Source organism: Oncorhynchus clarkii, chromosome 15 (genome assembly GCF_045791955.1).
Source record: "Oncorhynchus clarkii lewisi isolate Uvic-CL-2024 chromosome 15, UVic_Ocla_1.0, whole genome shotgun sequence".
Lineage (NCBI taxonomy): Eukaryota > Metazoa > Chordata > Actinopteri > Salmoniformes > Salmonidae > Oncorhynchus > Oncorhynchus clarkii.
This window is the reverse complement of record NC_092161.1, coordinates 17466870-17493866: the sequence shown is the minus strand read 5'-3', so window position 1 is coordinate 17493866 and position 26997 is coordinate 17466870. Positions and strand designations below refer to the sequence as shown.

General features: G+C 44.4%; 1 protein-coding gene across 1 annotated transcript in view; it reads left to right on the top strand.

The window, feature by feature from the left end:
• LOC139366719 (carboxypeptidase A6-like) overlaps positions 1 to 26633 on the top strand; it is a 38180-nt gene extending 11547 nt beyond the window's left edge. The window contains exons 3-11 of the mRNA XM_071104409.1: positions 14209 to 14333; positions 16137 to 16251; positions 17316 to 17417; positions 17488 to 17592; positions 21817 to 21927; positions 22309 to 22399; positions 25438 to 25640; positions 25745 to 25829; positions 26015 to 26633. Coding sequence (XP_070960510.1) covers positions 14209 to 14333; positions 16137 to 16251; positions 17316 to 17417; positions 17488 to 17592; positions 21817 to 21927; positions 22309 to 22399; positions 25438 to 25640; positions 25745 to 25829; positions 26015 to 26244 — 1167 coding nt within the window. The 3' untranslated portion in view covers positions 26245 to 26633. The remainder of the gene's footprint in view (positions 1 to 14208; positions 14334 to 16136; positions 16252 to 17315; positions 17418 to 17487; positions 17593 to 21816; positions 21928 to 22308; positions 22400 to 25437; positions 25641 to 25744; positions 25830 to 26014) is intronic.
• The last annotated feature ends 364 nt before the right edge of the window (positions 26634 to 26997 follow it).

The window sequence follows — 26997 nt, the reverse complement described above, 5'->3', positions numbered from 1 at the left end:
TCCTGTCTTAAATAGTCTCACCCTCTCTCTTTCTTGTCACAAAAACACACACACAAGTGCGCACGCACGCACGCACGGACACACACACACACACACACACACACACACACACACACACACACACACACACACACACACACACAGTAATTAACCCACTCATCATCTCTGATGATTATGACACAGTGCTGATGATCATATTCCCGGAGTCGACGTGTCAACTTGAGTTACGAGACGAGGGAGATTACTCTGTCAAAACAACAGTGTTATGCAGATTGAGCTGTTTCTCTCTCTCTATCTCTCTTGATAGAACATCTTTACTGAGACAGGGAGACTGGGAGAGGGAGCTGTCCACCGTCAGACCATGTCTGTTTCTATGAGAGAAGAAGAGGCCCCTGTTCTACTTCAATGAGCTCTGCAGTCTGAGAGTGTGAGGGAGAGATGAAGTATCTTTATATTTACATAATGGGGAGAGATGTTTAGATTGAGTCTCCATCTGACAGCTGAGAGAAATCAATACTGTAGCTTCACCAGGAAGGGAAATAGGCCATGATAAAACATTCACTGTTTACCATCGATAGAGAACCACAGTAATCATACTGTAGTCAGTGTACTAGACATTCTTCTTCTGACACATTTTACAGAGGGGCAGATGATGCAGTTCATGCAAGTAAGAAAGATATCTGGTTCATGGACCGTTGCCGTTGGAAAAACCTGCAGACTCCTTGGACAAGGCGAGAAGGAGTTTCCTGTGGCCTGTGACATTCCCAAACCCATTTGGGAACAATTACACAGCAATGCCAGGAAAAACGACAACCTTCCTGCACTTTCCTTCCATTGAAGATAAACTCCCAGCAGAAGAACTGATGTTATTAGTGGAATATGAAAATGAGGTGGAACCTGCCTGGGTGGTCAAGGTTAATATATGAAAACTGTGTTGAATTGATAAATTCACATTAGATAGAGCCGTCCCACTTTTTGTGTAGCATGTTTTGAGCAGTGGTGGGATATGTTGAACAGTGTTTGCCAGTGTTGGACTGTCTTTAGTTGTTTTGGCCTGTATTGGGTAGTATATCACTGATATGGCTATTTGGTAGTGTCTGAGGTATGTCTGACTGTTTGGGCTGTTATAGTTATCCTTGGCCTAGTCTTTTAGGGTTCAGGGTTGGGCTGAACTGTTCTGACAACCTGAAAGACTAACTCAAAGAGGGAATGAGGGACAGAGAGGGGGAAAAGTAAATTGACCCAAAAAAGTAGTGATTTATTGTACTGATGGCTAAATAACCGAACATCATTTGGTGGTTCCCACATGTTGGTCTTGGTCTGGCCTGAGTCTTTGTCTAAGGAGGGCCAGTGGACCAGGAGAGCCTGGAGATGGTGGCTACTGTTTGGACAGCTGCTGCTGAGATGTGTTTTCATTAGTTTAGGCGCGCTCCGCCGTGACGACCTCATGCCAAAGTCACACGTTTAACCTTCAGGTAGAGACTGGGGTCAAATAAAGAGAAGAGTGTCACATACATTCAATTGTTGATTCACATCTACGGGTGCCAGTCCACAAAGAGACAGAATGGTTGGACTCTAAATATGTTTGTGCCATCATTCAGATACTAGTGGAAAGATGTTTCCTTTAGTGCTTTGCCCTTTGAATTGTGGATACTGAGACCACAGAGTGCTATGTCTTATGGTAGATCTGTCTAGCTTCTCCTGAACCACAAATACTCCAATAGAATTTCACCTTAGTTGCCTTGTGTTGAGGCCGACATATGTCTCAGGACCTAACTAATCACTACTGTAGGCCCAGTAGCTTCCTTAACTCCATGCCATCATTGCCATGAACCATAACACAACTCCCCCAATTTAAAGGTATCCTATAACCACAAATAAAATTGCGTAAACAATCGAATCAGAAAGAATCTAATCAACGGGAGTTCTATTTCCTAATGGAGCCAAGGAATGCTTCTATAAGAGCCTTTTCTGTAAACAATTACAGGAAACTGTAACTTGGATCCTACAAGGGCCTCATTAAGAGTGAATCATGTTCTCTGATAGTGGTACACAAGTGATACTCGGGCAAAGGGCTGTTTGATTTGTGAGACCAACAAAGAGAGGAAGATGTGGAAACATTTACTGTACCAATGGTGCTCTTAGCCACTTGGAAATGAGGCCTTTGACCCTACCCATTTATGTTGGCTGGGAGTAGCATAGAAAAGCTGAGGACACCATGCCATTCTATACCGGTTACTTCAAAGCGGGTGCATGGCTTTCTGTTAACCATTAAACTAATCGGTCTGTTAATAGGGGTTTGTACAAGTCTGTAGGATTCTACTCCCGTGCTGAAACCAGAGCCAGCTGGCACTATGAGACGCTCAGTTCCCGTCACAGCAAATAACTGAATCGCTGATTCATGCTCCCAAAAAAGTTACATTTTAGAGCAAGGCTGGTATTGTCTTTACATAAAACCTTGGTTAAGGAGAGCATCAATGGCTGGTCCAAGGTCGACATGTGTTCATTTGGCTGCTAATAGCTGGCTAAAGGATAGGTTATACCAGCTCCAGCCAGCAGTGCCATCTGTTGGCAGGAGCTGTTAACCTGGGGACAAACAGCAGGGTGTGGGATGTTGGAGGCAGAAGTCTTTGCTGCTAACCTGGGGACAAACAGCAGGGTGTGGGATGTTGGAGGCAGAAGTCTTTGCTGCTAACCTGGGGACAAACAGCAGGGTGTGGGATGTTGGAGGCAGAAGTCTTTGCTGCTAACCTGGGGACAAACAGCAGGGTGTGGGATGTTGGAGGCAGAAGGAATGGCTTGACTGGACTGTTGGAGTTTTTTTTACAATCACTTTGGCACTGATTTCAGAACCTTGTGGTCATTTATCTAGACACAAAACTCACAATGGTCATCACTTGTAACACAGGCTGTCCAATGTTCAAAATATTGCATTGTGCATTCATATCTTTAAAGAAACCTTGCACTTGCAGAATCAGTGGTTCAAATAACTCATTTATCATGAAATACCATAGGAACATTCATTTAGATCACCCACACACAAGATACCGATAGTTTCACTGTGTAGTTGTTCGTTCAATCGTTAAATATTGTAGTACTAAATATGTGATACATGTTTCATTATGGTACTACACGTAAATACATCATTGTAAAAGGACTAGTAAAGAGAGAATACTACAGACACAGTGGAATCATTGAACAAAATCTGAAATGTATTGATGACATACAGTAAAATCACAACAGGTTTCTTTGAATCAAAGCAAAAAAGAAAAAAACTACAGTAAAACGTCATCTGCAGTGTTCCTCACCTGGCTTACTGTAAAAAGCAAAACAAAGAATTGATTACTGTACTTCTATACTTCCATCAACACTCTCTTGTGAGTTTGGCCACAGGTTCTCATCCACATCACAATGGATGTTTTCCATTGATGTTTAGCCAAACATCTTGGGAAGAATCTACGGGCAAGGCAAATCCAGGCCTGACACTGGTCTGCCGTGATGTCATTGCATGGTGAATCCAGGCCTGACACTGGTCTGCCGTGATGTCATTGTATGGCGAATCCAGGCCTGTGACACTGGTCTGCCGTGATGTCATTGCATGGTGAATCCATGGCCTGGAGAAGGGTGGCTTGTTTGTGTATACCTTTCACCTCCATGTGGAGAACAATTCCTCAATCGGGTTAAGGAAAGGAGAGTATGGGGGTAAGTACAGGGTGGTAAATTGTGGATGGGCCTGAAACAATGCTTGCAACATTTGAGCATTGTGGAACCTGACATTATCCCACACAATGACATAGGTCACACCATCAGCTCTACAGACCTGATTTAGCTCATCAAGGACGGTTACAAGGAGAGCAGCATTATATGATCTAATGCGAGGTCTGTGTCCCAACACACCATCTTCTGATATAGCCGCACACATGGTGATGTTGGCCCCACATTGTCCAGGTACTTGGATGGTTGCCCGCTGGCCAATGAAATTCCAACCTCTCCTCCTTGTCTTGGCCCGGTTGAAGCCTGACTCATCCAAAAAGAGGAATTTGTGATGGTTTTCGGCAGCATCCAGCTCCATCACCCTCTAAAAAGACATTTTGGAAAGAGAATTACTGATTACAATGATGTAGAACTTTTTGGGTAATTTTTCACAACAGGTATCTTGAAACTGAACACAATCAGTCCTCAGATGCTTGACTCTCTGCATTTCTTTCAGAAGGCACATGGTATAGCTGTTTGAGAGACACCTGGTGCCTTTTCAGCATGTGTACAATAGTCGGCAAACTTATGGCTTCCACATTGTTGAACATGTCGTCATTGTCTAAGATGTGCTGCTGAATTTCTGTAAGGCGAATATAATTTCTGGCCCGAACCAAATTGACCACAGCCCGCTCTTGTTGGTCAGTCAGAATTTTGCCTCTGCCTCCCCTATTTGGCCTAGTCTCAACTCTGCAGGGAACATGACAGTAAGACTACATTTAGTCACATCACCTACTCTGTGGTACACATTGGCATGCAGTATACAGTCATTTGACAATTGAGAGTAGCCTAATGTTTAGTGCATGCTGAAGACTTACCGGTTCTCATTGCGGAAAGTTCTGATGATTGAGGCCACAGTTGATCTTCTGGGGTTTGGTTGAATCATTGTAGCTGCCTCAGTCATTGTCCTGCCATGATTTACGACATGGTCTACAGCTATTGCTCGGCTTTCATTGGACACTCTTTGCTGTTGCTGCCGCTGTCTTGGTCCGTGGCCTTGTCCTCTACCACGTTCCCCCACACCTCTCAAACGAGGCTCACGATCACCTCTCAGAAGGGGTGCTTGTCCCCTGCCATTCCTTTGACCCCAATGGAGCCGGCAGGTGACCTGGATCACCTGCCGGCTCCATGTTATCACTATGTTGTTGTAGCTGGATACCATCACGAACGAGTTGGCAGTATTGGTAAAGCAATTACAAGGGCCAGCATACATATTCACCGGCCACTTTATTAGGTACACCTGCATGTTAACGTAAAATAGCCTGCTTTTTCGAACAGCGAATCATGTGTCTGCCTGCAACTTCGTATGTAGAGTAGAGAGCTTTAGTTGTTCAACCAAACATTAGAACAGGGAATATGCGTAATCTAAGCAACTTTGACCGTGGTATGATTGTTGGTGCCACACGTGGTTCCAGCATCTCAGAAACAACTGCCCTCCTGGGATTTTTACCCACTACAGTCTCTAGAGTTTAAAGAGAATGGTGCGATAAACAAAACACACGCTAACAAGCATCGGTCAATACTGAAGCCACTTTTTCAAAACTCTTCAGTCTGCATCTTGGCCAAACAGTTAATCTCACCTCCAAAACTCACTCAAACCACCAAAACACTTCATACATGTCTCAAAATAAGCTTGTTTGACTAACACTGGCAACAATTCTCACTCAGAAAGCATGCATTGGCACTCATAACACACGGACCTTAAAAACATTAACAAGGAACATGACATAAATGAACTTCTCTTTGAAATTTGAATGATTTTTCACATAAATCATTATTTCATTAGACTAAGAATGACACCTTTTATTGACTGTACTAAAGTATATGTAACAAGAATGAGTCAAATGCAGACATTTGCTTCAATAGCCTTTATTTTTTTTCTATATCTTTGCATATAGAAATTTACATGTGAAAAATTAAAAGTTGAAACAAAAAAACAATTCCTGAAATTCCAGGGCTGCAAAAATAATTACAACAAAAAACATGTAGAGTATAAATCACTTATACTGTGAGGGTTCTAGTTCTCCTGCAAGTTGTCATTAACAGCACATCTTATGTCTTCTCTGGTGATGCATCTTGTGGATATCTTCTGGAATGTGTAGTCCAACCCTGGCAGTCTTCAGGAGAAGTGTCTCCACATCCCGCATTCATGTCCAGTAAGGACATCTGGTCATGTGGATGGTGGTCATAAACCGTCCACCTCCACACAGAGGAAAACTCCTCTATGGGGTTTAGGACGGGGGAGTATGGAGGCAGGAATAGTACTGACATCCTGGGATGTGCAGCAAACCAGTCTGACTGCAGCAGAGTGGTGGAATGCCACATTATCCCACACAACAACGAAGGTAAGGGAGTTCACTTGCCCCTCTCTCGTCTGCTGGCACAAGTCGATTACGTAGGTCATACAGAAAAGAGCTTCTGTGTTGTAGGGGCCAATGAGTGATTTGTGTAACAGCAAACCATCATTGGACAGTGCTGGACACGTTGTGATGTTAGCTCCTCTGGCCTGGGACATCCACGGTTGCTCTCTGTCCCATCACATTGTGATGTTAGCTCCTCTGTCCTGGGACATCCACGGTTGCTCTCTGTCCAATCACATTTCTTCCCCTGCGGTGTGTTTTTACCAGATTGGATCCAGCTTCATCCACAAAGGTGAATGCATGTACAGTTTACCTGGCTTCCATCTCCATTACTCTAAAATACAGTGAATCACTTTACGTTATGCATAGCTGTGTATGTACCCCGTTTGTTTTTTGTACAGACATCTTACCTGGACATATTGATACCGGTGTTCTTTCACATGTTCATAGTTTCTCTCAAAAGGGAACAACTGCTTCGTCCTTATTTTATGTTTTTCTAGGACTCTGGCAATTGTCATTGTGCTGACCGTATTCACATTCCCAAAAAATGATATTGTCTGCCAGCACTCTGTCCTGAATTTCCCGCAGTTTTATGGCATTGTTGCCAATTACCATGTCAACAATGGCAATTTCCTGTGCATCTGTAACGATGTATGCTGAGTTGAGAAGCAGGTTCAGGGAATGAATACATTTCATTAATACATGAACAAACCAAGAAACAAACAGCGCACCGACATGAAACAGCAACAATGATGACAGGGGAAGAAACCAAAGGGAGGGACATATAAAGGACAGGTAATCAAGGAGGTGATGGATTCCAGGTGAGTGTCATTATGCACGTACAGTTGGTGATAGCTGTGCGCCCTAATGAGCAGCCTGGTGACCTAGAGGCCAGAGAGGGAGCACACATGACACCATCTGATAATATTCTGCCTCTCCCTCCTGTGGCAGGCAAAGATCCTACTGAAAAACACAAATCAATATATTTGAAAATGTGTACATGTAAAATGTGAACATACTGTATTTTAATGTAATATGTAGTTAAATTATTATTGAAGGATGCACATCTCACCTGTTGTTTTGCCAGAAAATTCGCACTATTGATGAAACTGTTGAACGCTGCAGATTTGGTTGCACCCTTAAACCGGCCTCTCAAAGAGAGACCATGGTTTACAACATGGTCAATAATTGTGGCCCTTGTCTCATCAGAGACCACCGCTCTTGTTCTTCCTCTCATGTGTCCTCCAAACATTTTCCCTGCCACTCTTCTTTCCCCACCAACCTGTCTTCCTTGATCCATGTTTACAAACTAAATCATTCCCGAAGCCGTCCTCTTTTTTCAGTTTGGTAACGAGACTAAAAACAGGACACTGGGGTAGGCTTTCAGCTGAAATTGCAATCAGCTGTTTTTGGAATGATTAAATATTCTGCTGAGATTTTCTATATGTTTCAATCTAGTTACTGGAGAAATGCACAACATTTGCCGTTGTTCTGTTTTGAATGTGTTTTTAACAGTTTGGAAACAGTGTGTTAGCATTTTAAAACGTGCTGCAAATAAACTCAGCAAAAAAAAAAACATCCCTTTTTCAGGACCCTGTCTTTAAAAGATAACTCGTAAAAATCAAAATAACTTCACAGATCTTCATTGTAAAGGGTTTAAATACTGTTTCCCTTGCTTGTTCAATGAACCATAAACAATTAATGTACATGCACCTGTGGAACGGTTGTTCAGACACTAACAGCTTACAGACGGTAGGCAATTAAGGTCACAGTTATGAAAACTTAGGACACTAAAGAGGCCTTTCTACTGACTCTGAAAAACACCAAAAGAAAGATGCCCAGGATCCCTGCTCATCAGCGTGAACTTGCCTTAGTCATGATGCAAGGAGGCATTGAGGACTGCAGATGTGGCCAGGGCATTAAATTGTAATGTCCGTACTGTGAGACGCCTAAGACAGCGCTACAGGGAGACAGGACGGACAGCTGATCATTCTCGCAGTGGCAGACCACGTTTTTCAACACCTGCACATCTTTGAAAGACAGGGTCCTGAAAAAGGGACGTTTCTTTTTTTGCTGAGTTTATTTGCAGCACATGTTTTAAAATACAATTGTATTTTTTCACAACTGCCACCAGTTTGACCCCCAAATATTTACAACAAAGACATATTGACATAGTAAAATAAAAACAAGTGTGTGTAAAATAAACAAAGGGTATTTTATCTGAACATCACACCTGCGGGACAGGTGCAGGATAGCAACAAGAACTGCCCGAGTTACACCAGGAACGCACAATCCCTCCATCAGTGCTCAGACTGTCCGCAATAGGCTGAGAGAAGCTTGACTGAGGACTTGTAGGCCTGTTGTAAAGCAGGTCCTCACCAGACATCACCGGCAACAATCCTATGGGCACAAACCCTCCATCTGGAGGTGACAGCTGGACCAGACAGGACTGGCAAAAAGTGCTCTTCACTGACGAGTCACAGTTTTGTTTCACCAGGGGTGATGGTCAGATTTGTGTTTATCGTCGAAGGAATGAGCATTACACCGAAGCCTGTACACTGGAGCGGGATCGATTTGGAGGAGGAGGGTCCATCATGGTCTGAGGCGGTGTGTCACAGCATCTTCAGACTGAGCTTGTTGTCATTGCAGGTAATCTCAACGCTGTGCGTTACACGGAAGACATCCTCCTCCCTCATGTGGTACCCTTCCTGCAGGCTCATCCCGACATGACCCTCCAGCATGACAATGCCCCCAGCCATACTGTTCATTCTGTGCATGATTTCCTGCAAGACAGGAATGTCAGTGTTCTGCCATGGCCAGCGACGAGCCCGGATCTCAATCCCATTGAGCACATCTGGGACCTGTTGGATCGGAGGGTGAGGGCTAGGGCCATTCCCCCCAGAAATGTCTGGGAACTTGCAGGTGCCTTGGTGGAAGAGTGGGGTAACATCTCACAGCAATAACTGGCAAATCTGGTGCAGTACATGAGGAGGAGATGTACTGCAGTACTTAATGCAGCTGGTGGCCACACCAGATACTGACTGTTACTTTTGATTTTGACCCCACTCCCTTTGTTCAGGGACACATTATTCAATTTCTGTTAGTCACATGTCTGTGTAACTTGTTCAGTTTATGTCTCAGTTGTTGGATCTTGTTATGTTCATACAAATATTTACACATGTTAAGTTTGCTGAAAATAAACTAAGTTGACAGTGAGAAGACGTTTATTTTTTTGCTGAGTATACAGTTGAAGTCAGAAGTTTACATTACACTTAGGTTGGAGTCATTAAAACTTGTTTTTCAACCACTCCTCAAATTTCTTGTTAACAAACTATAGTTTTGGCAAGTCGGTTATGACATCTACTTTGTCATTTTTCCAACAATTGTTTACAGACAGATTATTTCACTTACAATTCACTGTATCACAATTCCATTGGGTCAGAAGTTAACATACATTAAGTTCACTGTGCCTTTAAACAGCTTGGAAATTTCCAGAAAATGATGTCATGGCTTTAGAAGCTACTACAGTTTATCTCAGTCGCTTTGGTGCATTTTTCACATCATCCCTAACATGTGCAAAATAATAAGTGCATTTCTCAGAACAATTTGTACAAACTGCAATATACAATAGATATGTTTCTAAAGCTAGTCAGTCACTAAAAATCCTTAGTACATCTCTCAAAAGTAAATATTCATGCCAATGATCATGTCAGTGTCATCAGAATGATAAGTCATTGAGTCATTGTTCACAAACAAGGTCGTCAAAATGTTTAGGCATGTTGTCAATGTAACTGTGTACTTTGACAGTATTACCTGATGTAAACTTAGGCTACAGTTTGGATGACAGTTGCTGTATTGAAAATGCACAAGGCTGCACTTCTATGGCATATATCAATTTCAACAGTATTATTTACATATTACTGTATGTGGGTAATTGATTGAAAGAGACTGGACAACCCAACCCAAAGGAAAAAAAACTAAATTAGAAAGAAACACAGGAAACCACCCCTAAGGCACAACTTTGCCCGCAGCACTGTTGTGCTGTCTCTACACATCCAGACGTTCCTGTCTGTCGGCCCACATATTCTCATCCACATCACACCGGATATTTTCCCTTCCAATGCAACGTGGAAAGAATCTTTTGGAATGCCTTATCCATCCTCTGCAGGCGTCTACTGTGATGTCCTCACATGCTGCATCCATTGCAGCCAGCAGGGTCATCTGTGTGTGTGGCTGACGATCGTACACCTTCCACCTCCATGCTGAAAATAACTCCTGAATTGTGTTAAGGAATGGTGAATAAGTTGGGAGGAATTCTATGAGCAACCTCGGGTGGGTCACAAACCATTGCCTTATAATGTTTGATCGATGGAAATTCACATTGTCACAAATGACCACATACTTTGGCAAATCCTCTCTAAACAGACCCCTCTCATCATCAGGGATGAGAGCCCTGTAGAGAGTCTCTAAAAAGTTGAGTAGATGCTGGGTGTTGTATGGCCCTATAAGGGGGATATGGGTTAGGACACCATGCTCCGAAATAGCAGCACACATGGTGATATTTCCTCCCCGTTGGCCTGGCAAATCCACAGTAGCTCTGTGACCGATGATATTCCGATATATTCCGACCCCGCCTTCTGCATTTGGTCAGGTTGAAGCCAGCCTCATCCACGTATACAAAGTTGTGAGAGGGTTCACTTGATTCCAACTCCATTATACACTATATCCCAGAACACACAGTTGAATTTGTTTTGGTAAGGAAGAGTGACATAAAATGCACATATATTGCATGTTCCTCCCACAGCAATGGAAATGTGTGCAGTTTATGCTTACTGTACTATGTATCACTATAAAATGTTGCTGTAAAGTAGTTACATAGATATATGTTTTACCTGTACATACTGGTACCGTAGCTCCTTAACTCTGTCCTCATTCCTTTGAATGGTACACGGTACAGCTGTTTCATACTCATCTGGTTTCATTGCAGCACCCTGTCGATGGTTGAGATGCTAACCGTACGGATGTTTTCAAAGACATCGTTGTCTTCTATAATGGTCCTTTGTATTTCCCTGAGTCTCATGGCATTGTTTGCTAGGACCATGGTGCAGATAGCCTCCTCTTGTTGAGGTGTGAAAAGGCGTCCTCTGCCACCGGTTTGAGGTAATCTTGCAGTCCTATGTGGGGAAAAATGCAGTGATGCATCGCACACTTTCACATAGACGAAAACTATGCGAACACACATTTTACTGTAAAACATACAGGTGGGTGCATGTAAGGTGCAGTATGTATCTGTATAGAGTATATTTCTGTATGCTGTGAAATACAAGTGGACTACTGTAATATGAAGCATTGTAGGAAGTATACAGTATACTGCTTATATACAGTAACAGTGCACTGTACATTGGTGGACATACCTGTTCTCTCTTCAAAACGTTTGAACTATTGAGGACACGGTTGATCTCCCAATATTCGGCTGCACCCTTCGACCCACCTCAGCCATTGTAAGGCCATGATTGACAACATGGTCTACAATAGTGGCCCTTATCTCATCAGATATGTGCCTATGTCCTCTTCTGCCTCTTCCTCTGTTTTGCCTTCCACCACGCATCCTTGCTCCTCTTCTTCCTCCTCCTCTTGGCTGTTGACCCTGTTCGTTTCCTGGTCCATCCATTATTGGAAAATTGCAACTCTGTGTTGTGGTCTGTCTATATATGCTTGCCAATTGATTCTTCATGAGATGCACCTTTGAGCAATTTAGACAACTGGTTGATTGTTGGTTGAACTAACACTTGCACCTGCACGATTCATCAATTCACGTTTTTGTACAAAAGGTCTAATAGAAATGTGTAAAACTATGCTTGACAGTTTATGACAAATAGTTCAACAATTTTGCATGTAATGGCTTATGCAAGGAACTAATGCCTAGATGTTTTGAGGGGTGAGACTATTCAACAGAGAACCATCTACTATATTTTGATCAACATGACATGAGCAATTGATAATGTGGAAAAAAGCTGACACTTGTACATTATCAATTTGTTTGACATCATGGGAAAATCAAAAGAAAACAGCCTAGACCTCAGCAAAAAAAATGTAGACCTCCACATGTCTGGTTCAACCTTGGGAGCAATTTCCAAACGCCTGAAGGTACCACGTTCATCTGTACAAACAATAGTACGCAAGTATAAACACCATGGTGCAGGTGGGACTGATCATGAGGGAGGAAAATTATGCGGATATGTTGAAGCAACATCTCAAGACATCAGTCAGGAAGTTAAAGCTTGGTCGCAAATGGGTCTTCCAAATGGACAATGACCCCAAGCATACTTCCAAAGTTGTGGCAAAATGGCTTAAGGACAACAAAGTCAAGGTATTGGAGTGGCCATCACAAAGCCCTGACCTCAGTATTATAGAAAATTTGTGGGCAGAACTGAAAAAGCACGTGTGAGCAGGGAGGCTTACACACCTGACTCCGTTACACCAGCTCTTTCAGGAGGAATGGGCCAAAATTCACCTTATTATGGGAAGCTCGTGGAAGGCTACCTGAAAAGTTTGACCCAAGTTAAACAATTTAAAGGCAATGCTACCAAATACTAATTGAGTATATGTAAACTTCTGACCCACTGGGAATGTGATGAAAGAAATAAAAGCTGAAATAAATCATTCTCTCAACTATTATTCTGGCATTTCACATTCTTAAAATAACGTGGTGATCCTAACTGACCTAAGACAGGGAATTGTTAAAACTGTGTTTAAATGTATTTGGCTAAGGTGTATGTAAACTTCCAACTTCAACTGTATATAGTTTTGCAGGTGGTGGTGTATGAATGAGAAAAGAGTTAATGGGTTTCAGAGAATGTGGTCATTGAAAACATTTTGTGTGAGAGCAATGAAAAATAATTCACAGTTTGGTCCACATACACTTCTGTTTCGCTGACCGTGTGAAGAGTTTTGACAATGTGACTTCAGTTTTGACCAATGCATATTAGCAATTGACAAAAACTGTAAGAGTAATGCAACAGTTGCTTATCATTTTGAGCAGTTGTATCAATTGATAGATCATTGAAATGAAGTGAATAGACAGTCATCTCAGATGTAATGTGTGAATAGACAGTCATCTCAGATGTAATGTGTGAATAGACAGTCATCTCAGATGTAATGTGTGAATAGACAGTCATCTCAGATGTAATGTGTGAATAGACAGTCATCTCAGATGTAATGTGTGAATAGACAGTCATCTCAGATGTAATGTGTGAATAGACAGTCATCTCAGATGTAATGTGTGAATAGACAGTCATCTCAGATGTAATGTGTGAATAGACAGTAGATGTAATGTGAATAGACAGTCATCTCAGATGTAATGTGTGAATAGACAGTCATCTCAGATGTAATGTGTGAATTGCATTTTGAAATGGAAATTCTTTGATGTTAAGTTGTGCTGTTTTGAACAGGTGATTTTAGTTCAATGAACAAATTATCTTAGCTCTGTGTGCATTGTATCCAAGCAATTGGAAAAAGTGTTCGAGTTTAGAAAAATTTGCATTTTGACCATCGGTCATTTGAAAAATGACATCAAGGTTCTGAAATTTGTGCCAAAGTGATTGTAAAAAACTGTAATAGGGACTTGTGGCGTGTGTGTGCGCATGGGTGTGTGTGTGTGTGTGTGTGTGTGTGTGTGTGTGTGTGTGCGTGCGTGCCTGCGTGCGCATGTTCATGTGTGTGTGTGTCTGTGTCTGTGTGTGTAGTCATCAACGTTCCCTCAAACTTTACTCGGAGAGCAATATTGACCTGCTGGACAGACCCATCAAGCCTTAAGCCATAAGATTGATCTAGACTCCAGGTCACAGTGTGCTGTGGAGAACAGCCTTGAATGTTAAAGCTGTGCTATTGTCCATCTCCCCAGAAGCCCTGGGTTTATTAGCAGGAGGAAGCTAAAGTCATTTGTTCAGGGGATGGGCCAATTTAGTTCTGTTCAGAACTGTGGGTTCATCAAGGGAAGCAAGGTTGTTTGGATGGAGAGTGTCTTGCCATGTCTGTATTTATAGGCCGTGTCCATGTTCATTCCACTATAACTAACTCTCTCTCTGCCTCTCAGGTGGACCTGTGGCAGCCCAACAGTGCCTCTCTGATCCGACACAACGCCACCGTGGACGTGCATGTGAGACGGAACAACACGCGAGGGCTTCGTGCATGCCTCCAGAAGGAACACATAGATTTTAAGTAAGGGCTTTGAGACTACCCCCCCCCCCCCCCCCCCCGACTCACCGCTCCCCATTTCATATTTTCTCCCATCAATCATCACAATCAACATTAAAATGATGGAGTTTATCATTGTCATCCCTATCCTCAGGGAAGATTTTCTACCTTTTTCTACTGCTCTACTCTATACCTCTCTCTCTCTCTCTCTCTCTCTCTCCTTCTTTCTTAGTCTCTCTCGCTCTCTCACTTTCTCTTTCTCTTTCTCTGTTTCTGTCTCTGTCTCTGTCTCTGTCTCTGTGCCTCTCTCTCTCTCTTTCTTTCTTTGTCTCTCGCTCTCTCACTTTCACTCTCACTCTCTTTCTCTTTCTCTTTCTCTTTCTCTTTCTCTCTCTCTCTCGGTCTCTGTGCCTGTCTCTCTCTCTCTCCTTCCTTTGACTGTTCAGATCTATATTATTTTATATTGTCTGGGCCGGGGAGGCTGGTGAGTTGATGGGTTTCCTTGTTTACAGTCTGAGAGACTGTCTATTTTAGAGGAGAAAAGCTATGGGTGATGGGTTGATATGAAAGGGAAATAAAATATCAAATAGTAGCTGGGGAAATTGTGTGTAGTGATTCCTAAAATGTCACGCTTTCAACCACTTTCATTTCTGTCCACAGTTTTCTCATTAATGTGAGCTAAGCTAGTGTATGACAATAATCTTCAAAACGTACTCATTTTTGAAGAGAAAGAAAGTTCTCTGAAAAAATGGCAAAGACAGATGTAACCTTCTCTGGTGCTATGAGAATAGTTGACCAAATAAGTGACAGGAGAATGTGACTCGTCCAATAGAAAACATGTTCTCTTCATGGACAGCAGAGGTTCATTTACTTCCAGAGGGTTGCTGAGCTCTTACGCTCACACACAATAGTACTGTCTACAAGCTGTCTCTCCACACAAGGCCTAAGTCTCTGCTCTCTCTGCGTTTTTTCTCTCACTTGAATAAGCAAACTGATGATTAAAGGAACTCATCTATACTAAAATCACACCCCCAAAGCTTCTTGTACTTGCAGTAATCCAAAGCTGAAACACCAAGGTCTTTTTATTTTTGTTTCAATTGTTTCTCTGTATTTTAGCTCGTAGAAATACCAAGACAAGAAAGGACTTTTCAGGAAAAACGTTTCCCATAAAACAATGTACCCATCAGACTCACACTAGTCTCTCTCTGCCTCTCTCTCTCTCTCTCTCTCTCTCTCTCTCTCTCTCTCTCTCTGCCTCTCTCTCTGCCTCTCTCTCTCTCTCTCTCTCTCTCTCTCTCTCTGCCTCTCTCTCTCTCTCTGCCTCTCTCTCTCTCTCTGCCTATCTCTCTCTCTGCCTCTCTCTGTCTCTCTCTCTGCATCTGCCTCTCTCTGTCTCTGTCTCTGTCTCTGTCTCTCTCGCTCTCTCTCTCCCTCTGCCTCTCTCTCTCTCTCTGCCTCTCTCTGTCTCTGTCTCTCTCTCTCTCTCCCTCTCTCTCTCTCTCTCTCTCTCTCTCTCTCTCTCTCTGCCTCTCTCTCTGCCTCTCTCTCTCTCTCTCTCTCTCTCTCTCTCTCTCTCTCTCTCTCTCTCTGCCTCTCTCTCTCTCTCTGCCTCTCTTTCTCTCTCTGCCTCTATCTCTCTCTCTGCCTCTCTCTGTCTCTCTCTCTGCATCTGCCTCTCTCTGTCTCTGTCTCTGTCTCTGTCTCTCTCGCTCTCTCTCTCCCTCTGCCTCTCTCTCTCTCTCTGCCTCTCTCTGTCTCTGTCTCTCTCTCTCTCTCTCTCTCTCTCTCTCTCTCTCTCTCTCTCTCTCTCTCTCTCTCTCTCTACAGGGTGTTCATATCTAACCTTCAGAAGGAAATTGAAAAGCAGACTGGATATCGCTCTTCCCGCAAGAGGAGGTCTGAATCCCAATATGACTATGAGGTGTACCACTCTCTGGAGGAGGTAGGTGGGACACACACACACACTCTCATTTACTCCATTGCTCACACGATAACACACTGTTTAGATTTGTACACACGCACTAACACAGTCACACACACACACACACACACACACACACACACACACACACACACACACACACACACACACACACACACACACACACACACACACACACACACACACACACACACACACACACTTTTCAGTTCAGTACAGTGTAACTAGGAGTCTTTGAGATGTGTGCATTTGCCTCTGGCCCCCTGAATCTTGAATCTGTACGCCCCAGTTCCACGGTCCGCATGCATTCCACTGTGAGATAGGGGAACCAGGGAGCCTTTCAGCAAGACTTCAGCAACCTATCATTATCATTACACAGCTTTAAACCTATCCTCAAACACAGGAGACACACAGGGCTAAGAGACACACACACACACACACACACACACACACACACACACACACACACACACACACACACACACACACACACACACACACACACAGGAAACATCCATTTACATTCACCATCTGTACAATCTCTGTGTAGCAGGGCCATAATGTACATACCATTCCAGAGAGGTGGAAATACTTACATCTCCATCACCTCCGTCATCCAGGACTGTTAGATTAAGCGTCTGTATAGTGTGTTAGAGGGGGTTATTGAGTGGGTGTGAAGACACATGGAAGGAATTGAACTTTTATACTAGCACACACACACACACTATGTGAAGCCTGATCTACTCCAAGATGTGTGTGTGTGTGTGTGTGTGTGTGTGTGTGTGTGTGTGTGTGTGTGTGTGTGTGTGTGTGTGTGTGTGTGTGTGTGTGTGTGTGTGTGTGTGCGCGCACGCGTGTGGGCTAATTCCCCCATGGAATCAGCTACAACTAAGATTCATTGCCGTGCTGCCTAGCGTGAAATGAGTTGTTTCACAGAGTTAAAGTGTGATGTGTAGGTCTAGTGTTATAGAGCTGATAGGATGGCCTGGTGCCTTGTTATCTTCATTCTAATGGCTGAATGACCGCATCCTTCAATTCTTTGTTTCTTGTGTTTCTTTCCCCAGATCCAGAGTTGGATGTTTGAGATCAACAGGACCCATCCTCACCTGGTGGACATGTTCTCTATAGGGAGGTCATATGAAGGCAGGCCCCTTTATGTGCTTCAGGTACTGTAGGAGACACACACACACACACACACACAATGTTGGTTAACTGACTGGTGTCCTGTCCTGTCAGCTAGGAAAGAGAACACGGTCCTATAAGAAGGCAGTGTGGATAGACTGTGGGGTCCATGCAAGGGAGTGGATTGGACCAGCCTTCTGCCAGTGGTTTGTCAAAGAGGTACGTTCCTTTGTCCTTCCTTGACAACTCCAGTCCTTTAGGGCAGCAGTGTCAGCTCTGCTGTTTTTCTACCTTGCTTTCTTATAAGAGATTTCGTCCTGGGAGAGCCAGGTGTGTGTGGACTCTCCAGCCCAACAACAACATGCATTGATTAGTAAAGTGCCAAGAGGAGAAGCCAGCAGGACTGTGGTCCTAGAGGCCTGGAGTTGTGCACCTCTTACTTTCTTACTGTAAATCGCAGTGTTAACCTTTAATCATGTGTTGCACTGCAGTCAAATAAGTCCACATGTGAGCTGTTTCACAACCTAAAATAAGCTAAGCACCACTTTGGTTGTTGAACGCCTCCAATTTGGTAAAGCATGAAGTTTGCAATGCCAGGATAGTGGGTTCGATTCCCGGGACCACCCATACGTAAAAATGTATGCACAGATGACTGTAAGTCACTTTGAATAAAATTGTCTGCTAATTGTCACATATTATTATTATATTAATAATATCTGGGGAGGCTGCAGCCTGCTGCTGTCTGTCTCTGGTGCTGTCTGTCTCTGGTGCTGTCTGTCTCTGGTGCTGCCTGTCTCTGCTGCTGTCTGTCTCTGGTGCTGCCTGTCTCTGGTGCTGCCTCTCTGGTGCTGCCTGTCTCTGCTGCTGTCTGTTTCTGGTGCTGTTGGTCTCCGCTGCTGTCGGTCTCTGGTGCTGCCGGTCTCTGCTGCTGTCTGTCTCTGGTGCTGCCTGTCTGGTGCTGCCCCTCTCTGGTGCTGTCTGTCTCTGGTGCTGCCCCTCTCTGGCGCTGCCTCTCTGCTGCTGTCTGTCTCTGGTGCTGTCTGTTTCTGGTGCTGTTGGTCTCTGGTGCTGCCTGTCTCTGCTGCTGCCTGTTTCTGGTGCTGTCTGTTTCTGGCGCTGCCTGTCTCTGCTGCTGCTTGTCTCTGCTGCTGTAGGTCAATTTATCCCCATTCAAAATCCTATTTCCCCTAAGCCTAACCCTAATTCTAACCTTAAACCTAACTCCATAATAGCATCCACCTGGGTGACGCACAGCAACCATTTCTATGCCAGAACACTCACCACACGGAGAGGTAAGGAGTGATATATGCCAATTCGGGGGATGATTAGGTGGCCATGTTGGTAATTTAGCCAGGACACCAGGGTTAACAACCCTACTCTTACAATAAGTACCATTTTTAATGACCACAGAGAGACAGGACACCCGTTTAACGTCCCATCCGAAAGAAGGCACCTTACACAGGGCAATGTCCCCTTCACTGCCCTGGGTTCTCCTTACACTAGAGAGAAGAGTGCCCCCTACTGACCCTCCAACACCATCTGGTCTCCCATCCAGGACATACCCTGCTTATCTTCAGAGGCAAGCCAGCATTTGGATGCAAGGTGGCATGCTGCTGGCACACATACACACATCTCTCTACTTTTGCTCTGGACCCTCTCTCAGTTTGGAACCATTACAACCATTTTGACAGAGAGCAGGGAGAGTAATGCGTCACACACAATTAAGTCCCCGCAAATCAACCCAAACCACCCTGAAATGTCAGAGCTTTACTATAACATTGTTAGATCATAGCAAGCCGTGTACATGTCTAGCAGGGGGGTTTATGCAACTCCAGATGAGTGTGTACTAGGACAGTATTGAGAAACTTCAAGAGTTTGTACAAGAACATACTTTTATAATGGAGCAGATCACTGTGCTGTTTAGGTCAATAATAGTAATGTCTCATTTTGGCCAGTGGGGGGCAGAGCTCCATCTCTCTACAAAGTCAGATTAACCTTGGCCTGAGCCTGATTACTGAGCAGGTATTGCCCCACCAACAATCTGCTTTCTCCAATCCTCCACTGGAACCTGCCTGGGGAAGAGGCATTAACACACTCCTGATCAAAACAAATCCAATTGGATTTGTCACATGCGCCAAAAACAACAGTTGTAGACCTTGCCGTGAAATGCGTACTTACAAGCCCTTAACCAATGACATAGAGTTAAGAAAATATTTGCTAAATATACTTAAGTAAAAAATGTAATAAAGGTAACACAATGCAGCAGCATACCACCCTGCATCCCACTGCTGGCTGGCTTCTGAAGCAGGGTTGGTCCTGGATGGGAGACCAGCAGCATACCACCCTGCATCCCACTGCTGGCTGGCTTCTGAAGCAGGGTTGGTCCTGGATGGGAGACCAGCAGCATACCACCCTGCATCCCACTGCTGGCTGGCTTCTGAAGCAGGGTTGGTCCTGGATGGGAGACCAGCAGCATACCACCCTGCATCCCACTGCTGGCTGGCTTCTGAAGCAGGGTTGGTCCTGGATGGGAGACCAGCAGCATACCACCCTGCATCCCACTGCTGGCTGGCTTCTGAAGCAGGGTTGGTCCTGGATGGGAGACCAGCAGCATACCACCCTGCATCCCACTGCTGGCTGGCTTCTGAAGCAGGGTTGGTCCTGGATGGGAGACCAGCAGCATACCACCCTGCATCCCACTGCTGGCTGGCTTCTGAAGCAGGGTTGGTCCTGGATGGGAGACCAGCAGCATACCACCCTGCATCCCACTGCTGGCTGGCTTCTGAAGCAGGGTTGGTCCTGGATGGGAGACCAGCAGCATACCACCCTGCATCCCACTGCTGGCTGGCTTCTGAAGCAGGGTTGGTCCTGGATGGGAGACCAGCAGCATACCACCCTGCATCCCACTGCTGGCTGGCTTCTGAAGCAGGGTTGGTCCTGGATGGGAGACCAGCAGCATACCACCCTGCATCCCACTGCTGGCTGGCTTCTGAAGCAGGGTTGGTCCTGGATGGGAGACCAGCAGCATACCACCCTGCATCCCACTGCTGGCTGGCTTCTGAAGCAGGGTTGGTCCTGGATGGGAGACCAGCAGCATACCACCCTGCATCCCACTGCTGGCTGGCTTCTGAAGCAGGGTTGGTCCTGGATGGGAGACCAGCAGCATACCACCCTGCATCCCACTGCTGGCTGGCTTCTGAAGCAGGGTTGGTCTTGGATGGGAGACCAGCAGCATACCACCCTGCATCCCACTGCTGGCTGGCTTCTGAAGCAGGGTTGGTCCTGGATGGGAGACCAGATGCTGCTGGAAGGGGTGTTGGAGGGCCAGTAGGAGGCACCTTTTCCTCTGGTCTAAAACAAAATATCCCAATAACCCAGGGCAGTGATTTGGGACATTGCCCTGTGTAGAGTGCTGTCTTTCAGATAGGACGTTAAACAGGTGTCCTGACTCTCTGTGGTCAGTAAAGATCCCATGGCCCTTATCGTAAGAGTAGGTGTGTTAACCCTGGTGTCCTGGCTAAATTCCCAAGCTGTTCCTCAAACCATCATGATCACCTAATCATCCCCAGTTTATAATAGGCTCATTCATCCCCCCTCGTCTCCCCTGTAACTATTCCCCAGGTTGTTGTTGTAAACGAGAATGTGTTCTCAGTCAAATTACCTGGTTAAATTATATATATATTTTAAACAATAGGATTAAATAACAATAATGAGGCTATATACAGAGGGTACCGGTTAGTCAAGGTAATTTGCACATATAGGAAGGTGTAATGTGACTATGCAAAGATAACAAACAGCGAGTAGCAGCAGTGTAAAAACAAAGGGAGGAGGGGGTCAATGTAAATAGTCCATTTCATGAATTGGTCAAGAGTCTAATGGCTTGGGGGTAGAAGCTATTAAGGAGTCTTTTGGACCTGGACTTGGTGCTCAGGTACAGCTTGCCGTGCGGTAGCAGAGAGAACAATCAATGACTTGGTTGACTGGAGTCTTTGACAATTTTTTGGGCCTTCCTCTGACACAGCCTAGTACATGTACATAGGTCCTGGATGGCAGGAAGCTTGGCCCCGGTGATGTATTGGGTCGTACGCGCTACCCTCTGTAGCGCCTTACTGTCGGATGCCGAGCAGTTGCCATACCAGGCGGTGATGCAACTGGTCAGGATGCTCTCGATGGTGCAGCTGTAGAACGATGATGAGGATGATGAGGGTTTTCTAGTAGCCCTCTATAGCAGTTGTACTGCTCAGTCGCAGGTGTGTGATATCACTGGTGGATCCTCTGCCACCCTCAGACTTACAGACTTCTTAGGAGTATTAATCATGATTTATTATTCACCAACTAGAAAGTATTGTAACTGGTGAAATAAAACAGGTGCAAGAAGAGATATAGCCTACGGTTCATTGTGAACTTACCTGTCGTGTTCATATAAGCCTGTTGTTGTTGTAGGCTCTGCATTCCTACCAGCATGACTCTGTGATGAGACGACTGATGAACCAACTCAACTTCTACATCATGCCTGTCTTCAACGTGGATGGATACATCTTCAGCTGGACTACAGTAGCTACAACTATCTCTGTGTCTCTTTCCCTCTCCCCCTCTCTCTCTCTCTTTCCCACTCCTCCTCTTTCTCCCTCTCCCCCTCTCTCACTCTCTCTCTCTCCCTCTCTCTCTCTTTCCCTCTCCCCCTCTCTCTCTCTCTTTCCCTCTCCTCCTCTCTCTCCCTCTCCTCCTCTCTCACTCTCTCTCTCCCCCCTCTCTCTCTCTCTCTCCCTCTCCCCCTCTCTCTCTCTCGCGCCCTCTCTGTCTGGCTTGCTCTCTCTCTTTCTCTCTCACCTAGCTAACATTTGACCCAACATGTGTATTTAATTAAGGTGACATGTTATTAGTATATTCATAGCTACTTTGAGTCAGTGACAGTGTTCATTATTTCCCCCCCAGGATCGTTTCTGGAGGAAAACCCGGTCCAAAAACGTCAAGTATCACTGCAGAGGTGTTGACGCCAACAGGAACTGGAAAGTCAAGTGGTGTGGTGAGTTTTTAATGTATCCTTGGAGTGTGTCTGTCTGTCTGTGTGTGTGTGTGTGTGTGTGTGTGTGTGTGTGTGTGTGTGTGTTTGTCCTCCCTTCCCCCTGCTTTCCTTCCCCTGCTGTTGGAAGATGTCTCCTGGTGCTCTGTCTGCTTAATTAGTGTAAGCTGTGGATTAAATGTTTGTGTAGTGACGGCACCCCCCCCTGTTTGATATGATTTTGGTGGTGCTGAGAGGGGGGGGGGGGGGGGTCTTCTGGTGGGTGTCTGCTATTCATCACTCAGGGAGGGAGGCTGGTTTTATGTGTGATACTTGGAATCTTAAATAAGAAAGAATAGATAATTACAGCAAGAAAAGAGCTGGGGGGAGAGGGGGGAGTGAGAGGGGGAAGAGAGGGGAGTGAGAGGGGGGAAGAGAGGGGGAAAGAGAGGGGAAAGAGGGGGGAAAGAGAGGGGGGAAGAGAGAGGGGGAAGAGAGAGGGGGGAAAGAGAGGGGAGAGAGAGAGGGGAAGAGAGGGGGGGAAACAGGGGGGGGATAGACAGAGCATGTGATACTGATAATCTCCAAGGTCTGTATGAGACACTGCCCACTGGAAAAAAAACTGGTTGCATCAACGTTGTTTCCACGTCATTTCAACAAAAAAATAATAATCTGATAACATTGAAACAACGTGGAAAACTGTTTGGAATTTCTAAAAGTAATCAGAAAGTCCCCAACGTAAGGGAATTTTGTCTTTCTTTCTCAACCAAATGCAAATCAAAAATTGAAGTTGAAGTACCCAGTGAGTGGTTGGTGTTTAAGATATAGGGGGGGGAGAACCACTAGGCAGAGTAGCCTAGTGGTTAGAGCGTTGGACTAGTAACCGGAAGGTTTCAAGTTCAAGCCCTCGAGCTGACAAGGTACAAATCTGTCGTTCTGCCCCTGTTATTGAAAATAAGAATTTGTTCTTAACTGACTTGCCTAGTTAAATAAAGGTAAAATAAAAAAATATATATTCTCACACGTGAGACTATAATGCAGCTATAAGAACACAAGGTCAGATCCAGACACAGGAGTCTTTGATATGTATTATTCAATCCAAAGGGTAGGCAAGAGAATGATCGTGGACAGGCAAAAGGTCAAAACCAGTTCAGAGTCCAGGAGGTACAGAGTGGCAGGCAGGCTCGAGGTCTGGGCAGGCAGAACGGTCAGGCAGGCGGGTACGGAGTCCAGAAAAACAGGCAAGGGTCAAAACCGGGAGGACTAGCAAAAAAAGAATAGAAGCAGGATTATGGGGAAACACGCTGATTGACTTGAAAGACATACAAGATGAACTGGCACAGAGAGACAGGAAACACAGGGATAAATACACTGGCACAGAGAAACAGGAAACACAGGGATAAATACATTGGCACAGAGAGACAGGAAACACAGGGATAAATACACTGGTACAGAGAGACAGGAAACACAGGGATAAATACATTGGCACAGAGAGACAGGAAACACAGGGATAAATACACTGGCACGGAGAGACAGGAAACACAGGGATAAATACACTGGGGAAAATAAGCGACACCTGGAGGGGGTGGAGACAATAACAAGGACAGGTGAAACAGATCAGCAGCAGATATGGCTATAGGCCTGAGTTTTTCCTGACCACGAGACAGAAACAGGAAAACTCTAGGCCCTTAAGTCAAACCTGCTACATTAGATTATCCAGCTACTATAAAGGCAGGCTAGAATACAGTACAAGATCCACTGCCTTGTCCTTTACCTTGTGCCACTTTCACATTTTCCTGGGTAACAAACCCTTCTTTGCTCTGTGTATAACTAATTGCCAGGCGTATGTAGATGCGTACTGGCTGGGGACCTGTGGGAACAAGTTGTTAAAACACACGCTGTGTAAAACACCTGCCTTGGTCTACACAGAGTATTCATTATGGGGGCCAAGACCTATGAAAATGACATGATAATGATAGGCCTCAGCTTGGTGTTGAGATGGATCATTATACTGTAGCATAGAATGGGAGGGGAATGACAAATAATCCCAACTACAGTATGTATTGTTGATTTAACCCTCAGAGACGTCTGTATTTTAAATAAGGCTCTGAGTTTTGAAAGCTGACCAGAAAAGAACTCTGGCTCCTCGCTAAAGCCAGGAACGAGGCCCTAATTATGAGAATAGGCAATAGGCACAAGAAGTTAAGGCTTACTGAAGCCGCTATGTGTTTTGTGCAGACCAATCATAGACTTTCAAGGTTGGATGATACCAGGGGTAATTTACTGTCTAATTTTAATCAGTTAATTAATTTAGGAAATTGTTCATTTACACTGTTTGTATTATACATAGACATGGCTCATTCCCTGTTGGATTTGCATATGCAAATATGAATTTGGCCCAGAGTTTTGAGGTGCTGCTTTTTGCTCATGGGCAAGTCTCTTAGATCATGCTCTTTCTTGTCTGTCTGCAGGTTATGCCAAGTTGTGCTTCTAACGTTTATTTTTGGAGTACTCATTTACATAATTAATGGGCATGCGTACTGTAGTTGGAGGGTTTAGTTCTGCTTAGAATACATGAATATGCAAAAATAATCTGAGAGAGACAGAGAGATATGTAGCCAGCGTAGTCCATCTGAAGAGATCTCCGTCCACATTGAAAACAGGCATCAATGACACAAAGTAGCTATGAATATACAAATAACATGAAAGAGGGAGAGGTGAAAGAAGACTGTTTTTTGAGAAGAGAAATGTCTAAAACATATTGAATTGAGAACAAAATGTCAACAGGCTGTGTGGACTAAAAATATGTCCCCGGTGTGTTTTATACCCCCCATTTACCATGAACAATTTGTCATCTAGCAGACTTTTCTGTGCATAAAATGTATTTAAAAATGGTCACAGAAACATACACTAATACCATAGTAAAACCCTGTTATAAAGTACTGGGTATAGTTCCAGTATAAACTAGTATAACCTCTCTGTATGTACATACAGCACTTAATACTGTATGACCATAGTAAGTAACAAACAGTACCTGCCCTGTCGTTGTTTCTCCCTGTCAGAGGAGGGTGCATCCTCTCACCCCTGTGATGACACGTACTGCGGACCCTTCCCTGAGTCCGAGCCGGAGGTCAAGGCAGTGGCCAAGTTCCTGCGGAAGCACAAGAAGCGTGTCAAGGCATACGTCTCCATCCACGCCTACGCCCAAATGTTGCTCTACCCCTACTCCTATAAATACGCCACCATCCCTAACTTCAACTGTGTGGTGAGAGACAGATCTGTGACCACAATCAATCAATGAATCAATGTTGTTGCAACTCACATTGGAATTGAATAAATGATTGTAATGTAATGTATTCCCCCCTTCAGGAGTCAGCTGCACACAATGCAGTGACTGCCCTGTACTCTGCCTACGGAGTGAGGTACAGATATGGACCTGCCTCCACCACGCTGTGTGAGTTATGCACACTGTCTCCTTCCCGACGTTAACTTACTTCAGCAACAGACTGCAAAACACTCAGAAAACATCTAGCTCATGATATTTCAGTTAAAAGATAAGAATTCCTGTCGCACACACGTTTGCCTGTGGAAAACCCTCCCAATGAATCCAAACTGTTTTATTTGATCTGACTCCAACAGATGTCAGCTCAGGCAGCTCCATGGACTGGGCCTATAGGAACGGGATCCCTTATGCCTTTGCCTTCGAACTGCGGGACACAGGCTACTTTGGCTTCCTGTTACCTGAAGCCCTGATCAACCCCACCTGCACTGAGACCATGAGAGCAGTGAAGACCATCTCATCAGGCCTACTGAAGAAGTGTGAGACAGGGATGTATCAGCTGGACAGGGAGAGATATCCATATCTCTGAGATATATAGACATTTACAGTATCTCTGCATCTGCTAGAGAATAACTACGGGTGGTGGGTTATTGTGCCAAAAAGGAAAATGCAACATATATCATGCAAGCCTTGATGTTTACCCAAGAGTGGTCACCACTCCATTTTATGTCTGTATGTTAGAGGCTATAGTGCTACTTAAAAATGCCCTCAAACTGGTTTCAAATGTAAAATTATTTAGATGTCATATTACATCAAATCTTCACCTTGTACTATCAACAACTTGGCTGTTTACAGTGTACGGTGAACGCAAGCACTTGAATGCCATTTTCAAGAGACTGATATTGCATTTCACAGAGTCTTTTTCTTGAACTTGCAGTTTTGACCCATTAAAGCTTCACTATCTGGAGCACCATCAGCTAACTCAGTAGTGTAGTCGTGCCTGGAGAAGTGGGTATATTATATATTTTGCCAAAGATGTCCCAAACGGCCCACCGGGTGAATTATATGAGAAACAGTGACATACACTCTGAATGACCTAAAATGATAAATCCCATATTGGTCTTTCATAGTCAGGCCAACCCAAGCTGTACTGTGCAAGTAGGCTAATAGTAGACCTACTACTGAAATGGATACATGAGGCTGGCCAACGGCAGTTTTTTTTTAATAGAAAAACAACAAAATGGAATGTTATAACTCCATAACAATGTTTAAACCACATCCGGAGACCACTTTTGATGTCAGGGAACAATCTAAGAAATTTAGATTTTTTTGTGTAGTTACC